Raw genomic sequence first — 17,998 nt, 5'->3', positions numbered from 1 at the left:
GTCAGACACGACTGAGCGACTTCACTTTCCTTACTTTCCTGCCAGGGTGGGAATGAATGGAATACACGCCCCAACCTCCCTCTCCAAGCTCCCTCTTGTCTCCTCCTGGGACTTCCCAATGGCCAAACCCAACCAGAAACCACAGGGCCAGTTTGCCTGTGCTGGTTGGTCCCCGAGGATTGAGCGTAGGTGGAACAGAATGGACCAGATGAGCAATGGACCTGGAGGCACAAGAGAAGATGCCCACAAAGGGAAGCGAGGCGGAAGGAGCAAGGAGAGCGGCTGACGCCCTGGCTCTGCCACGCCCTGGCTGTGTGACCTTAAGTGAGGCACCTAACCTTTCAAAGCCTTTACTTTCCTCCTCTTGAAATGTGAGGTCGCCAGGGCTTTTATGACTCTTCAGTTGAACTGCATAAGCAGAAGCAGGGGACAAGGGCTATTCCCTGCCCTATCTCTCCTCTCCATCTTCCATAGCCTGACTGATCCCTGTCTATCTGCCCTCTAGACCCCCTTAAACCGTCCCAAATAGGGAAGCTTTCCTATTCCTCTTGAGTCCAAGAACATGGAAATGCCTTTGATGTACATAGCACTTGATTTAGAGCGTTCCTTCAGTAACTGATGTATTAGTATTGCTAGCCCTTAGAAGACATGAATTATATAGCAGTTTTTTCCTGCCTGACAGAGAAAGGGCCCAGAGCGCAGAGCACAGAGGGACCTCAAAGCAGACCATAATCATTTAATATATACAGAGGTTCTAAGTCATAATAGAACCTTCATAGCCATTTATGGAGAAATGAGTCCTGGAAAGTGAAAGTGAAAGTCGTTCAGTCATGTCGGACTCTTTGCGACCCCATGGACTATGCAGTTCATGGAATTCTCCAAGCCAGAATACTGGAGTGGGTAGCCTTTTCCTTCTCCAAGGGATCTTCCCAACCCAGGGATCGAACCCAGGTCTCCTGCATCGCAGGCAGATTCTTTAGCAGCTGAGCCACAAGGGAAGCCCTGAGTCCTGGGGAGAAAGGTAAGAAATGGGTTTCACAATTCTTCTCTTTTTTTAATAGTTCACTGTAGACATGAAGTTTCATTTCTTTGATGGCAGAATCTTCTTTGACTACCATTCTACATATATTAATACGTCTGTGTGACAATCCAGATGATTCTAATACCAATTCCAACGTCCATAGGGGTTAGTTCTCCCACCCACACATCATCAAGCAATTCTCTGGACACCAGGTGGGTGTCCTACAATTCAATCAAGTTCTGGCACTGTCCACCCAGAGACAGCATCAGATGAACAAGTTAAGGGTTCAGTCCTACCAGACCGCACCTCACCACCACTGCAGATGCTGTCATGAGCCCAGATTGTCACCTGTGCGTCTATAGACTGAAGGTTCCATCCACCCCTGCCTTGGGTTCAACTACTTTGTTAGAGTGGCTCACATAACTCAAAGAAACATCTTACTTACTAAATTGCCAATGTATCAATAAAAGGATGTAACCCAGGAACAGTCAAGTGGAAGAGACACAGAAGGGAGGTATTGGGAAAAGTCAGGGAGCTTCCATGTGTTGAAGCTCTGTGTGTTCACCAACCTGGAAGCTTCAAACTCTTGGGAGTTTGTGGAGGCTTCATTACGTAGGCACGGTTGATTACATCATTGGCCGTTGGTGACTGAACTCAATCTCAAGCCACTCCCTGCTTCCTAGAAGTAGGGGTAGGTTTAGATTTGGGGGACTGTAAGTTTCAACCCTCCAATCACATGGTCAGCTCCACTGGCCACCAGCCCCCATCCTTAGGTAGGATCTACAAGTAATCTCCTTAACATAACAAAAGACGCGTAGATAGCTCTCATCACTTAGGAAATTCCAAAGGATTTAGGAGCTCTGTGCCAGACACAGAGATGAAGACCAAATATACATTTCTCATTATAAATCACAAATCACAACTATTCATTCATCTATTTATTTATACTTCACCTTAGCTCACAACTGTTGGAGTAGTTAACAAAAACTTGCATGGTATAGCAGAAAAAGTTTTAAATCATGGGAAATATAGAGACAGACAAAGGTAAATATGAAATTCGGGATCCTAAGGCACAAGTCATTGCATTCTATTAAAATTAAGCTACTAGTTTGCCTCAATCTTCCCAGTAGTCTATGCAAAAAAGGGAGAGCCTACTTTTTCATGTGAAAAAGCATCAAGTGCCCCAAGTAAGAAAAGAGTAAAGCAATTCCTCAAGGAGTACAACAAGAACACATCTTTCAGAGTTAAGTTTGTCCTGCCAGTTTTATAGGGGATGATGACTGGTATCCGGGTACCATGGCTGAAAAATATAGCTGTTTTTGTAAAACTAGTGCATGCATGCTAAGTCACTTCAGTCATATTTGACTCTTTACGACCCCATGGGCTGTAGCCCACCAGGCTCCTCTGTCCATGGGATTCTCCAGGCAAGAATATTGGAATGAGTTGCCATGCCCTCCTCCAGGGGATCTTCCCAACCCAGGGGTTGAATCCATGCCTCTTACATCTCCTGCATTGGAAGGCGGGCTCTGTACAACTAGGACCACCTGGGAAGCCCCTTTTCAAAAGTAGACCCCAGTGTAAACTGCAGAGGGGACCTTAGTGAAAACAAAGCTCACAGAAGTTCAGCTTGTAAGTTGCATGGAAATCTTCTTCAATGAGAGTAATTTTCTTTGTGTCTTCTCTTCCTACACTTCTATAATTGATGGTTTTGTATTACTATCCAGAGCTCTAAGGGACTGTACTGAGAAAGAAGCTGGAAGGGAGAAAAGTAATATGAATATCCTCATTTTTTGGATCAGGCATCTTTCTGGAAAATGCTTGAATGATTTATGTGTTTATTACAAAATTCTGTATGTTTGATGCAAACACATTCTCAGATAATTTATTCATTCTCACAAAATGTCATCGAGAAAAACACATTGGGTGGTTCAGTCATGGCAGAGTTTTATGGTGATATTTTTCATCAAGTTGAGCAGTTATAGATTTATGTTAATGTACATTTCATATTATTTTTCTTGAAATCATATTCTGACATTATCTGGAAACTGTCAGATTTCAAGAACTTATCTTCCCTGAAGCTTGGCTTCTTTTATTCTCTCCTAAAAATGGATAAAAGTTTATTTGGGGGCAAAGTATTCATACAGTGTAAGTTGGTTGTGAAAGTGTTAGTTGCTTAGTCATGTTTGACCTTTCTCGACCCCATGGACTGCACCCCACCAAGCTCCTCTGCCCCTGGATTTTTCCAGCCACAAATACTGGAGTAGTAACCATTCCCTTCTCAGGGAGTTGTGATGAACCATTAATTAGCATTAGCTATAGAGGCAGAAGAAACTCTCTCTTTAAATGAGGATAGCTGTAATATTGAAAAGTGGTGTGGTTTAGCTTCTCTCTCTTTTTTTCTTTTTTAAATTGGAGGATAATTGCTTTACAATGTTGTGTTGGTTTCTGCTGCACAACAACACGGATCAACTCTAAGTGGCTTAGCTTCTTAACGCTAAGCAGAAAGGAGGCTAAAATGAGTTTCTTTGCCTTCCATGTGAACCAAGCACAAACTCTAAACCAATTTCCTTAGAGGTGAAAAGCATGTCATATATAAGAATGAATTTATAACAAAATACGATAAACTATCCATGAAAAGAAAGGGAATTACACACAGGTGGCTGAACCTGTATATCCAGAAACATGAGCTTGGTTAAAAAGAAGTACAATAGAATTCCGTATAATGCCATCAAAAGACCTTTCTACCAGTTTGCTTTTTGTCAAATTTAGATGCCAAAGAGTTTTGAGTTAATCCGAATCTACCCCCTCATCTTATGCCAAGAGGCTTGGCAAGAGAAGGGGCTCACATAAGGTCACAGAGCAAGCAGTCCCATCCTAGACCAGAGCCCAGTCTTTTGTGAATATGGCAATGTTTCCAGGGTTTTACTATATTTGCTAGTATCTAAAATTTTTTCTGCAAACTCCCTAAATGATTTCTCACTCACCAAACTCCAGTATTCTTGCCTGGAGAATCCCATGGAGCCTGGAGGAGCCTGAAAGGCTACAGTCCACAGGGATGAGCAGGGTTGGACACAGCTGAAGTAACTCAGTACAGCACTTAGCACAAATTTGGCAAGGTTTTCAGAGAAGAAAATGGCAACCCACTCCAGTATTCTTGCCTGGAGAATTCTGTGGACAGGGGAGCCTGGTGGGTTGCTGTCCGTAGTGTCGCACAGAGTCAGACACGACTGAAGCGACTTAGCAGCAGCAGCAGCAGCATACAAGGTTTTAGCACAAAAGACAGGAATTGATGGATGATACTGTCCTCTAGGGGCAGAACACGGCAACACAAAACATCACAAAAAGGATGGAATTTGCCTTCCTATAGATTATATCCTTAACAAAAAACACAAGCTTTAGCCCACAGACCTAGAAACCTTAAATAAATTTAAGATTATCCTCCTACCACCATTTTAGATTTAAGTTTATTTCAGACACAAACAGGGGCTCAAAAGTGATAGAAATCATATTCCTGTTCAGGCTCAAAGCAAAAAAAAAAAAAAAAAGGAAGGAAGGAAGAAAAAAAAAGTGATAGACACATTGATACAAGATCAGTTCAAAGCTAATGTTATACATGCAATGTTATAGATGTTGAACTACAGGACAATACTTTGTCTCACCGTCACACAGAGAAAAAGAAAAGTGTTAGATAACCGCTCATGTAACAAACACACATTTCAATAGAGAGCAGTGAAGAAGCCACAAATAGAAGAGTTAAAAACAAGGCAGTTACAACACCATGTGATAACTACCAGGGTAGAAGTGCACTTTATTCAAAATCACTTTGTGCCAGGGTACAGAAGACCTTAGACCACAAGAACCCACCTGGTCAGGTCTCCACTGTGGGAACTCGATACAATCCTTAACTGTGCCACAACAGGAGAACTGTGAGTCCTAGGGCTGATTCCCAAAGCAGGGCACATAGAGCTGAGGTGGGAGACAGTGACCTCAGGGAAGGTTAAATATTAAGCCAAAATGTGGTTGCCTGCAGGTTGGATCTGGGGACAAGGACTCCTGGGTTCAAATGCCAGTTTTACAACTTCACAAATATCTACAAAGAACTTAAGCTCTTGAAGTTTCCTCTCTGAAAGGGAGGAAATGCTCCTAAATCATCAGATCCCTATCTCTCGTAAGGTACTAACTGACACAAATCCTCTAGCACAGGTGTTGACACGTGATGGACCCTCGATGAAGGTCCGAACTAATGACTGGACCGAACTAATGACTTCCACAAGTCTTTCCTCCCTCACTTATTCTTGCCCTTCTCCCTGCCCTGGAATATCTCTCTGGCTCTCTGTGTAGGCTGAAACCATGCTTGATCTAGTTTGGTGCTGAGCAAACACAGTAAATCTGTTACTGATGAATATAAAAATAAATTCCTTAACCTTAAAGATCAAACTTTTCTGCACATTGTTTTCCCTGCAGCAAACATATAGCACCATGCCGAGCACATAGTAGATGCGTGGTAAACCCTACGGTAACTCTAAAAATTAGCCCATGTTAATAAAAGTGTATCAGATAAGCATTGTCGGGGGTCACAGGACCACCAAGAGATCAGCCTGTGACGCTTAGCCACAAGTTTCCAGTAGGTGGGGGCCTGCAAGGGGCAAGCCAAGAAACCCAACTGCTTCTGGAACCATCTCTGCTTGTGATGTGAACTTGCTAGTGCAAGCTCATGTGCCCAACGCACATGAGGCCACACAAACCGAAATGGTGGCGTTTGGAGCGGAGGAAGGTTTATTGCAGGGCCATGAAAGGAGCTGGGTGGCTCATGATCTAAAAAACCCTGAGCGCCCCGAAGGGTTTTGGCAAAGCATTTTCAAAAGCCAGGTGAGGGAGGACATCATCAGTCCTGAGGAAGCCTGCGGTTGTGCTCATGGTCATCAAGTAGTTAACATCTTCTCTTTGGCGGGGGTTTTAGCATCGGTAAAACAACTCAAGAAACATGCATCAAATACTGCTCTCTAGGGCCTTCAGAGAGGAGCTAAAGCAGAGGATATGGTGGAAAGTCCCATAAGGTCCTGCTCAGTTATAAATCTAGGCAAATGATTTTCCTGGGGTTTCCCAGGTGGCACAGTGGTAAAGAATCCCCCTGCCAATGCAGGAGACACAAGAGATGCAGGTTCGATCCCTGGGTTGGGAAGATCCCCTGGAGTAGGAAATGGCAACCCACTCCAGTATTCTTGCCTAGAAAATTCCAAAGACAGAGGAGCCTGGCAGGCTACTGTCCATGGGGTCGTGAAGAGTAGGACATGATCAGGTGATTGAACGTGCACACATACACACACACTAGCCCTTAATATCCCATCTGTAGAAATACGGTAGAACACAATGGCCTCTAGCATTTTGTGCATCCATGGGTATGGTTCATACATGCAAATCCACCCACTCCACTGCTCACCCACCCCATTGCCTCTGAAGCCTTGGTCCTTCCCTTCACCCTGCCTACCCACCTTGCCTCCACTCCCTGAGACACTGAGTTCAGCCAAAAAGATGTCTCCTGGGATTGTTTAGAAAGAGACTTCTATCCCACACCTGTTGCTAAGCCCCAAGGTGCAGCTGTTGACATAGATGTTCCTAAGAAATTGCACTTTCCAACATTACTTGAGGAGCTGTTAAAGTCAGCAGGTCCCTCCCACATCCCAGGCTTTGCCTAACTGAATCCCTCTCCACTCAACCCCAAGAGTGGTTTCAGCAATTTACTGCTGAAATTAATTTCTAAAAGTTTCCACAGACTTTCTCAAAAAACTCAAAAAGGTTTCTCAGAATAGGCCTTATGAAATATACACTAGCCACTTGGATCATTTCTTCTTTGGATGCTTCTATAATTAATCATCAGGGCATGAAATTCCAGTGGTTCACTTTCATATATTAATATTATAAAACTCTTCGACATCATAAATACCGCAAAGAGGCCAGGTTTTGTCCAATTTTTTCCAGAGTCTATGTTTTAATTACGTAATATTACACCGATGCTTTGTTTCCAAAAGTGTTGATTGTCATAACCGTATTTCATAAACAAAGAGTATTGCATATATTTAACACAAACTGACTAGGAGCTAATTGAAAACAAGTGTATTTTATTTACTCCTAACCATCCAAGGAACTACACTTCATGATCTGTGCTTTATGGACATGAAAACAAGCCCGGAACGTTTAAATAATTTGCCCAAGATTACTCAGTCAGTGATGGGGGGGACGGGTGAGATTAGAACCCAACTTGTGTGATTTCAAAGATCTCGTCTGCGTCATCGTCCCTTCCATCAAGCAACAAATTCTCGAATGTCTATCTTCTTGTCCAACCATTTAAATCACAGATGAGAATACCAAACAATAGAGCAAACCTTAATTTGTAGCTTCCATCAGTTTCTATGGTGCAAATACTTCCGCTATGGCAGATTTCAGGACCACTGAGCAGGAAGATGGGAAGACATGCCATATTTTCCTGGTTTCCACCATAGACACGATAGAGGTAAAGAACTTCAACAGCATACACAGATGTGGTAGAATAATCAGGAAGTCATGAGTTTCGAGCATATGCTACCTTTTTCATAACTTCAGTGTATATTTACACAATTATTTTTTTAATAATGGCTATGTTTAACACCTGAATTGCAGAATCCTGAAAATTTAACAACCAGCTCTTATAAACAGGCACCAGGCACACCACCCCTGCCCCAAAACGGACAAACAAGTCTCACAATACTTTCTTCTTCTCCCGGTTGTTGTTCAGTCGCTCAGTCAGGTCTGACTCTTTGCAACCCCATGGACTGTTGCACGCCAGGCTTCCCTGTCCTTCACCAGGCTTCCCTGTCCTTCACCATCCCCAAAAGCTTGCTCAAACTCATGTCTATCGAGTCAATGATGCCGTCCAACCATCTCATCCTCTATTGTTCCCTTCTCCTGCCTTCAATCTTTCCCAGCATCAGGGTCTTTTCCAATGAGTCAGCTTTTCACATCAGGTGGCCAAAGTATTGGAGCTTCAGTTTCAGCATCAGTCCTTCCAGTGAATATACTGGTTTGATCTCCTTGCAGTTCAAGGGACTCTCAAGAGTCTTCTTCAGCACCAAGTTCGAAGCTATCAGTTCTTCAGCACTCAGCCTTTTTTGTCCAGCTCTCACATCCGTACATAACTACTGGAAAAATCATAGCTTTGACTATATGGACCTTTGTAGGCAAAGTAATGTCTTCTCCCAGAGGCTTTAATTTAACTTCACAGACAACTTCATGATTCCACTCTAATAAATTATGGTGATAATCAAACCAGGTCCAATAGATTCTACCTCCATGCTGTGTTCAGCTCACTACATGGTCTCCCGAGAAGCAACACATTTTGCAGCGGAAGTGAGTTTTATCTTGTCGCAAACTCAGGAGGAAAATGACAGTCGAGCAGATGTTGCTAATTACACATGTAGCCACCAGATGGCGAGCACGCCAGCCTCCTCCTACAGAAAACTGCTTGATTGAATTTCAAGATGGGAAAAGACCCCAAAGAACACCTGTTTGGGTCTTCTGATGCAGCAGGGAACTGTTCGTAGCACTTGAGTTATTTGTGTACCTCATCAGGAAAGTAGATTGCCGTTTTCTCTGTAATTTTCCATTATGAAATAATTTCCTAACAGTGGGTATGCAATAAAAGTCATTACTTGAAATGCATTAACTCATTTATTCCACACGTGAGTTCCCATGAAGTATGAGTAACCAAGTTTCACTTTTCCAGAATAAAAATTGCAACTTTTTCTCAATCCATTTATGTCATAAGTATTTTTTGAGCACCTGCTATGACCCTACCAATAGTAAGTAGCACAATCAAAATGCAAACTCAAGAAGTCCAGCTCCAAATCTCATCCTCTTCCAGTGTATACTTGAGTTGTTATTACTTCTTAAACAAGTCCTATGCCCCCCTAAAAAAGATGCCTGCATTTTACCTGAATTATTATCAAAGCTATATGACATTCTGATGAGTTATTTCACCTTTTTGATATCGTTTTCTCATTTGTGGAGTCCCTGAAGTTCATTTATACCTATTAATTTGTAACATTTCAGATATCTAAGCAGCAAATAAGAGAAACCCATGGCATAAATTATTGCTATTAAACATATTTGATATAGCTGAAGCCCTCAGGATTTTCACTGTTGCATATGATATCATACACACCATTTTTATTCTCTTTTATTTTTTGAATTTTGTAAATGTCTTTATTGAGATACAGTTCAGGTACTATAAAATTCACTAATTTAAAGTACACAATTCAGGGATTTCCCTGGTGGTCCAGGGGCTAACACTCCACGCTCTCCATGCAGGGAGTCCAGGGTCAATTCCTGGTCAGGAATTGAACTCAAATATCCACATATCACAACAAAGACTGAAGATCCCGCATGCCACAGCTAAGACCTGGCACAGCCAAATAAATATAAGAAATATTTTTTTTTAAAGAGAGAGAGAGGCTGACTCTTTAAAAACAGATGGCCTTCACTGGTGGTCCAATGGTTAAAGTTCTGAGCTTCCGCTCCAGGGGGCATGGGTTCGATCCCTGGTGGGGGAACTAAGATCCAGCATGCCAAAAGAATAAAAAAATTTAAAAATTTAAAGGATAAAGTATACAATTCAATGACTTTAGTATGTTCACAGAATTCTGCAACAAATGGCCACAATCTAAGTTTTGAAAAATGTATCTCCCCCCAACAAAAGCCTGTTCATTAGAAGTTGCTCCCCAAACCTTCCCCTTTCCCAAGAAACCACTAATATACTTCCTGTCTCTATGGATTTGCCCATCCTAGATTTTTAAAATATAAATGAAATCATGCAATACATAGTCTTTTAGCTTCCTTCATTGAGCATGTTTTAGAAGATCATCTATGTTGTAACATGTAGCATGTTGTAGCATGTAACATGTACTTTATTCCTTTTTATTGCTAAATCATAGTCCTTAGTATAGATACATTTATTTATCCTTTCACCATATTTTTACTCTTTCATCAGTTAATAAACATTTGGATGAATTTTACCTTTTGACTTTTATGATAGTACTGTTCTGAAAATTCATGTACAAGTTTTGGTATGTGTGTATGTTTGGCTTTCTCTTTAGTATATCATGTCCAACTCTTTGCAACCCCAGGGACTGTAGCCTGCCAGGCTTCTCTGTCCAGGGGATTCTCCAGGCAAGAATACTGGGGTGGGTAACCACTTCCTTCTCTAGGGGATCTTCCCAACCCAGGGATCGATCTCAGGTCTCTTACGGCTCCTGCACTGGCAGGCAGGCTCTTGACCATTAGTGACACCTGGGAAGCCCAGAATATACACCCAGGAGAGGAATTACTATACCATGCAGTAGCTCTTGGAGAAGGCAATGGCACCCCAGTTCAGTACTCTTGCCTGGAAAATCCCATGGGTGGAGGAGCCTGGTAGGCTGCAGTCCACGGGGTCACTAAGAGTCAGACATGACTGAGCGACTTCACTTTCACTTTTCACTTTCATGCATTGGAGAAGGAAATGGCAAACCAGTTCAGTGTTCTTGCCTGGAGAATCCCAGGGACTGGGGAGCCTGGTGGGCTGCCGTCTATGGGGTTGCACAGAGTCAGACACGACTGAAGCAACTTAGCAGCAGCAGCAGCAGCAGTAGCTCTGCATACACATGTATTTTAAATGAGGAGGATACTGATGCCAGGGAAAACTTGCATTATAATGGGGGTACACAACTTAGAGACAGAGTACAGAAAAGGTGCATGTATGCAGTGTGTGTGTGCTCAGTTGTGTCTGACTCTTTGGAACCCTATGAACTGTAGCCCACCAGGCTCCTCTGTCCATGGAATTTTCCAGACAAGAATACTGGAGTGGGTTGCCATTTCCTACTCCAGGGGACCTTCCTGACCCAGGAACCGAACTCGAGTCTCCTGCATCTCCTGCACTGCATGGGGATTCTTTACCATTGGGCCACCAGGGGAAGCCCATACAGAAAAGACGCACTATTGTTAAGGCAAAGTTCTCGTCACAGCCTAAATGACCCCATGTGACCCCGTGCACGTTCTCACCTCCACCACTGCTGCCTGGAGAGTGTTGTGGGTTGTGCTTAGTCACTCTTTGACACCCAATGTACTATAGCCTGCCAGGCTCCTCTGTCCATGGGGATTCTCCAGGCAAGAATACTGGAGTGGGTTGCCATGACCTCCTCCAGGGGATCTTCCTGACCCAGGGATTAAACCCAGGTCTCCCACACTACCAGCAGATTCTTTACCATCTGAGCCACCAGGGAAGCCCAGAGAGTAGAACCCCTTGGTTCTCATCCCACCCCAGGGCCTTTGTACTTGCTGCTGCCTCTGTAGGGACGCTTGCTCAGGTTTTCACATGCTGTGTGCCTTCACTTTCTTCAAGCTTCTGTTGTCATCCCCCTGCACAGAGGTCTTCTGGCATCTGTATGAAAAACAGTAGCCCCACCACCCATCTCTCACACACCAGACCTTCACTTTTCTTTGCAGTGTTTATCACCACCGGCTATCATATACCTTTGTTTGTTTTCTGTCTCCTGCTACTGGAATGTGAGTTTATATGACAATAGAAACTTTTTTTTCTGGTATTGTATTCCCCAACACCTACATCAATAAATCTATTAAAAATGAATCCATGCCTGACATACACTAGGGGCTCAAGAACAAGCGAATGAATAAAAGCAAGATAGATGTCCTTTTCTAAATTCACAATCACTGAATCAAATGAGATGCATATCTCTGAAGCAATAAATGGAATGTTCCTACTGAATTCCAGATACTCAGTCTTTTTATTGAACTTTGTTTTCAGTGAATTGAATTGATCCCCAGTAGATACAGTGCTGCTGCTGCTGCTGCTAAGTCACTTCAGTCATGTCCGACTCTGTGTGGCCCCATAGATGGCAGCCCACCAGGCTCCCCGTCCCTGGGATTCTCCAGGCAAGAACACTGGAGTGGGCTGCCATTTCCTTCTCCAGTGCATGAAAGTGAAAAGTGAAAGTGAAGCTGCTCACTCATGTCTGACTCCTAGCAACCCCATGGACTGCAGCCCCCCAGGCTCCCCAGTCCATGGGATTTGCCAGTCAAGAGTACTGGAGTGGGCTGCCATTGTCTTCTCCGAATAGATACAGTAGTAGGTATGAAAAAGGTGTCTTGAACACCTGACATTTAGCTTCACAGGGAAAGTCATCAGCATAAGCTGATATAGGATTGTTTCTCAGGGAGCTCTGCTGCTGAAACCAATACACAATAAAATGAGGGCAAATTAGTTTCCTGCTTTCTGATTTAGTGCCTTAAGGAAGCACCCTGCGGCCTAATTTTTTTAATAATTGCATCAAAATAGTCAACGACTTAACATTAACTAGATTGTTGCTGTTGTTGAGATAAAACCTGAGTCATATTTTTGTATTTTTACAGTTTAGGAACATCTGCAAATTTTATCTCCCATTAGTGTTTGAATTCATGCAGAGAAGTCTATATTATCTAAAATGCATTTTAAAAAAACAAAAGAAGGAGAATGGTAATTTTGTCCAATGAGGTAGTTTTTCTGTTATTTGGGTTTGTGGTTTTTTTTTTTTTTTTTTTGGTGTCTTTGAGTTTTATTGGGAAGGGGAATCCATTGTAATGTCAGACCAGTAGATCTCTTGCCTGTGAAATAAAATCCATTATCTGGCTTCTCTGGAGAGGTATGGAGCCCTCTCAGAAGAGCTGGACTGAAGAAGGCACTTATCTCAGTCTACTCCTCCTTCCCTCAGTTAGTTAGGCCTAGAAGAACCTTTAAAATCATCCAGACTAGTGAGTGTTGCGTTGTGTTCTTTTTGACCAGCTAGACATTTTCCCCAAAGAAATCTTAAAGGAGATCCAATGGGAAGTACACAGAGATGGAGTCTCCACAGTGACAAGGGGCGATGAGTGAGAAACCCAGCCTCTCAGCCTTACAGTTTCCTTAGGTGTCCCCAGGGGGACCCCAGGGGACTCTTCACAGCAAAGTTTTAAAACAATGATTTATTCCAGTTGTGTCATCTCACAAATAAGGAAAGGAGACTCAGGCAGTGCTCAGTTGAGTTTTAAGTCTCCTATGATAAGATACTTGATTCATGGCAAATAGATGGGGGAATCAATGGAAACAGTGACAGACTTTATTTTCTTGGGCTCCAAAACCACTGAAGATGGTGACTGCAACCATGAAATTAAAAGATGTTTGCTCCTTGAAAGAAAAGCTATGACCAACCTAGACAGCATATTAAAAAGCAGAGACATTACTTTGCCAACAAAGGTCAATATAGTCAAAGCTATGGTTTTTACAGTAGTCGTGTAAGGATGTGAGAGTTGGACCATAAAGAAGGCTGAACACTGAAGAATTGATGCTTTTGAACTGTGGTGTTGAAGAAGACTCTTGAGAGTCCCTTGGACTGCAAGGAGATCCAACCAGTCAATCTGAAAGGAAATCAACACTGAATATTCATTGGAAGGACTGATGCTGAAGCTTCAATACTTTGGCCACCTAATGCAAAGAGCCGAGTCATTGGAAAAGACCCTGATGCTGGGAAGGATTGAAAGCAGGAGGAGAAGGGGATGACAGAGGACAAAGTGGCAGGATGGCATCACTGACTCAATGGACATGAGTTTGAGCAAGCTCCGGGGGATGACGAAGGACAGGGAAGCCTGGCCTGCTGCAGTCCATGGGGTCCCAGAGAGTCAGACACGACTGAGCTACTGAACAACAGCCATGATAAGATGCAGTCATCTCACTGACTCCTCTCACCCCCTATAAAACAGCATTTATCAGGTCACATCCATTTTTACAGATAAGTGAACATTGCTTACTCCAAGAGCTCTCCCTGACACCCCAGACCAACTCATCTCCCATGTGTCCCTTCAATGCCACACCCTTCTCTTCCTGACGTGTTTTCTTCAGGAAAGGTAGTGCACGACTACCCTTTAGGTGTAAGCGCTATGGCAGCAGGGACAGTGTCTCTCATCTTCCCCATTGTGTCCCCAGAAGCTAGAACTTGGCCTGTAAACACAACTGGAAACACCTTGAGGGGAAGGATTGTGTTGCATTTGTCTTTAACTCCAGAGCTTGGCCCTGGGCTTAGCTCAGAGTAGCAGCTCAATAATTGTCTGAGTTGAATTGCACTGTGGAAATAAAACTACTTAAGAATGAGATGGTTCAGTCGTTTGACTCTTTGAGACCCCATGGACTGTAACCTGTCAGGCTCCTCTGTCCATGGGATCCTCCAGGACATTGCCATTTCTTCCTCCAGGGGATCTTCCTAACCCAAGGATGGAACCTGGGTTTCCTGCATTGCAGGTGTATTCTTTACCACTGAGCCATTGGGGGAGCCCCTAAAACTACATTGACATCAGGAGAATCCTTTCCAGGCCCCATTCAGGCTTTTTCTAGGGTCAGATGGTCTTGGGCAATTGTCCTCCCTAGTTTTGTCTTTCATCAAATAAAGTAATTGGACTCCGGGGTCTTAGAAAACCCTTTCATCTGAAATGTTCTGTGATGCAGTTTTTCTCTTCTTAGAAATGCCTGATGAAAGTGGGAGGCAAGAACTTGAATAAGATGACTACATATATAAAAGGATATCAATCAACAGCTAATGGTTAAGAGAGGACCTCAGGGGTCACACCATATGCGATGAGATCTTCATTCTACCGTTTACTAACTGGGGGATTGGAGGTGAGGTACTTAACTTCCCCATGCTCCAGTTTCTTCATCCAGAGCAAAAGCGAGGATTAAATGAGATCACATACCGAAAGTATTTAGCATGGTGTTGGGTATTTCATAAGACGGCAACAAATGTTCATTGGTATTGCACCAGAATTATTCAAATGGGGATGATTTCCATTTAAACGTATGTAAAGATAATGACATTTGCCATAAACTCACTCCTGTTTCTTCTTATGTTTTAGGAGACAAACCCACAAAGGGAAACAAGGTAAGAAAAAACATTAAAATGCATTTGTTACCCACTCTTTATTTTAGAACCATAGGAATATGGACGATGTGAAGGCTTAGATGGCACTTGAAAGATATACCCTAGAAGTTTGGTTGGGCTTTGTTGTTTGTCTCTAAACCAAAAAAAAAAAAAATTGTTAACCATTAGCTCTGCTCAAAGAATAACTGTAATTTCTGGTTCTCTTTCCTTTTTCAGACTCCTTTACCACCTCCTCGGTAAGACACTGAAAAAGAGAATTTTGTTTCACAATATACTTACATGATTAGTTCCAGAATTTGAAAAGAGAAACACAGACATCTGACACTGAAAAACTAAAGAGTTGGTCAATGAACAAGAGTAAACAAGCCTCGTTCATCCATTTAATCATTCATTCATTCACAGTCATATAGTCAATATCCCTTCACGCATCCATCTTTAATGAACGCCTTGCTTCCCTGCTTCCTGTTTCTTTCCCTTCATTTAGTACAGAAGTCTCTCCCTCCTCTAAGTACAGAAGTCTACCAGAGTCCTGGCACTGGGAAATGCCTTCAAGGGACCAATAATATATAAGTATATATTTATATAAGTATTTATGTCTTTATACATAAGTACATGTATTTTATATACATGTTAATATGTATATGTAGGGCTTCCCTGGTGGTTCAGATGGTAAAGAATCTTCCTGCAACGCAAAAGACCTGGGTGAGACCCTTGGGTTGGGAAGATCCCCTGGAGAAGGGCATGGCAACCCACTCCAGGATTCTTGCCTGGAGAATCCATTGGACAGAGGAGCCTGGTGAACTTCAGTCCGTGGAGTCACAAAGATTCAGACAAAACTGAGTGACTAAGTATGCACATATATATATATATATATATATATATATATACACACATACACACACACACACACACACACACACGACGGGGGATGGAAAAACCAACAGATTTGATTTCTCAGGCCCTGAGTTGGCCACTCTGTTGTCCTACTTGGGCCCATGAAGACCTCCATCACAGCACTTCCTACCATGGTGGGCCACCTTCTCACCGCTCCTCTCTTTGCCCTCCCAGAGGGCAGCTTTTTGAGCCAAGGTCTGTGTCTTTTTCTCCCTCTGCGTCCCCAGCACCACCAACAGGGCCTGACCCACTCTGTGAACGACTGAGGGCCTAGGGGAATAAACTGGTGAGCGATTGGCTATGGAACATTGTCCCATTTCGTTGGAGAAATTCAAAAGCTCAGGTCTTCCAATCTGGGGCAAATGAAAGCCTGCAATCACAGTTTCATCCCCCAGGCAGCCTAAAATGTCAACAGCTGGCATAGACCTGTGAAACCCTGTAGCAAATTACATCACACTCTGGAAAAAAAACAGAACCAGACCGAAGGGCAAGCTGCAGGGAGAGAGACTAAGACTCGTTAGAACAATGAGTATTCTGACTTTTGAAGCTCCCTGTAAAGTAGTAAGCCATCCCCCAAACTGCCGTTTCCAACCCAAATCGGGGGACACAGAAGGCAGGGCTGTCTGAATTCTGGGTCTGAGGAGCCATCTGTATGGCAAAACTTCTCAGCTCCTCACTCTGACTCTTCTTTTTTTTTTAATTAATTAATTTATTTTAATTGGAGGCTAATTACTTTACAATATTGTAGTGGTTTTGCCATACATTCACATGAATCAGCCATGGGTGTACATGTGTTCCCCATCTTGAATCCCCTCCCACCTCCCTCCCCATCCCATCCCTCAGGGTCATCCCAGTGCACCAGCTCTGAGCACCCTGTCTCATGCATCAAACCTGAACTGGCAGTCTATTTCACATATGGTAATATACATGTTTCAATGCTATTCTCTCAAATCATCCCACCCTCGCCTTCTCCCACAGAGTCCAAAAGTCTGTTCTTTACATCTATGTCTCTTTTGCTATCTCGCATATAGGGTGATTGTTACCATCTTTCCGAATTCCATATAAATGCATTACTATATTGAATTGGTGTTTTTTCTTTCTGAGTTACTTCACTCTGTATAATAGCCTCCAGTTTCATCCACATCATTAGAACTGATTCAAATGCATTCTTTTTAATGAGTGAGTAATATTCCATCATGTACACATACCACAGCTTTCTTATCCATTCATCTGCCGATTGACATCTAGGTTGCTTCCATGTCACTCTGACTTTTCACACAGGCCGCCGGTCAAGCCTCCAAAGAAGTACCAGCCCCTCCCCCCGGAGCCGCCGAGCAGCAGGCCACCATTCCCCCAGAGGCACACCTTCCCCGAAGCGCAGAAAGGGGCCAGGTGAGAGGCTTGCTGTTGCTGACAATGAGGTGACCAAGGTATGGGGGTGGGGGGGAAGGATGGCCACCTCTTGAAGTAGATTCCCCAGCCTGGTAGGGAGAGCCACCCCCACCTTTAGAGAAAGCATCTCAGAAGCCTGTAGTTTGACTCCTTCATGGAAAATACACTTTCTTTTTATGTCCTTCTTCCTTACATTGCAAAGAACAGGTTTTGGGGACCCAGCAGGATGGGGTTTGGATCCCAGTTGAGCCACTTCTGGCTGCAAAATTTCAGGAAGCTCTTAAATATCTCTGAATCCTGCATATTTATAAGAAGAAATTAACCATCCTCATGAGGTAGAATTGTGGTGAGGAGGTAACTTTTGTCAAGTTCTAGGGTAACATCTGTCACAGCATAGGAAAGAAGAAAGAACAATCACTTAAACAGCATCTCCTATCTGTACCTAACGGAATTAGACAGCCATAACCCTATTTTGTGGAGAAGGCAATGGCACCCTACTCCAGTACTCTTGCCTGGAAAATCCCATGGGCGGAGGAGCCTGGTAGGCTGCAGTCCTTGGGGTTGCTAAGAGTCGGACACGACTGAGCAACTTCACTTTCACTTTTTCACTTTCATGCATTGGAGAAGGAAATGGCAACCCACTCCAGTGTTCTTGCCTGGAGAATCCCAGGGGCAGGAGAGCCTGGTGGGCTGATGTCTATGGGGTCACACAGAGTCGGAC

At 43.3% G+C, this 17,998-nt stretch overlaps 1 protein-coding gene across 1 annotated transcript in view; it reads left to right on the top strand.

The window, feature by feature from the left end:
* CLNK (cytokine dependent hematopoietic cell linker) overlaps window positions 1-17,998 on the top strand; it is a 205,195-nt gene that overhangs the window by 134,852 nt on the left and 52,345 nt on the right. The window contains exons 9-11 of the mRNA XM_061420827.1: window positions 14,966-14,991; window positions 15,208-15,227; window positions 17,167-17,277. Coding sequence (XP_061276811.1) covers window positions 14,966-14,991; window positions 15,208-15,227; window positions 17,167-17,277 — 157 coding nt within the window. The remainder of the gene's footprint in view (window positions 1-14,965; window positions 14,992-15,207; window positions 15,228-17,166; window positions 17,278-17,998) is intronic.

Source organism: Bos javanicus, chromosome 6 (genome assembly GCF_032452875.1).
Source record: "Bos javanicus breed banteng chromosome 6, ARS-OSU_banteng_1.0, whole genome shotgun sequence".
Taxonomy (NCBI): Eukaryota; Metazoa; Chordata; class Mammalia; order Artiodactyla; family Bovidae; genus Bos; species Bos javanicus.
Note: the sequence above shows the minus strand (reverse complement) of the source record. Positions and strands in the feature narration are given on the sequence as shown.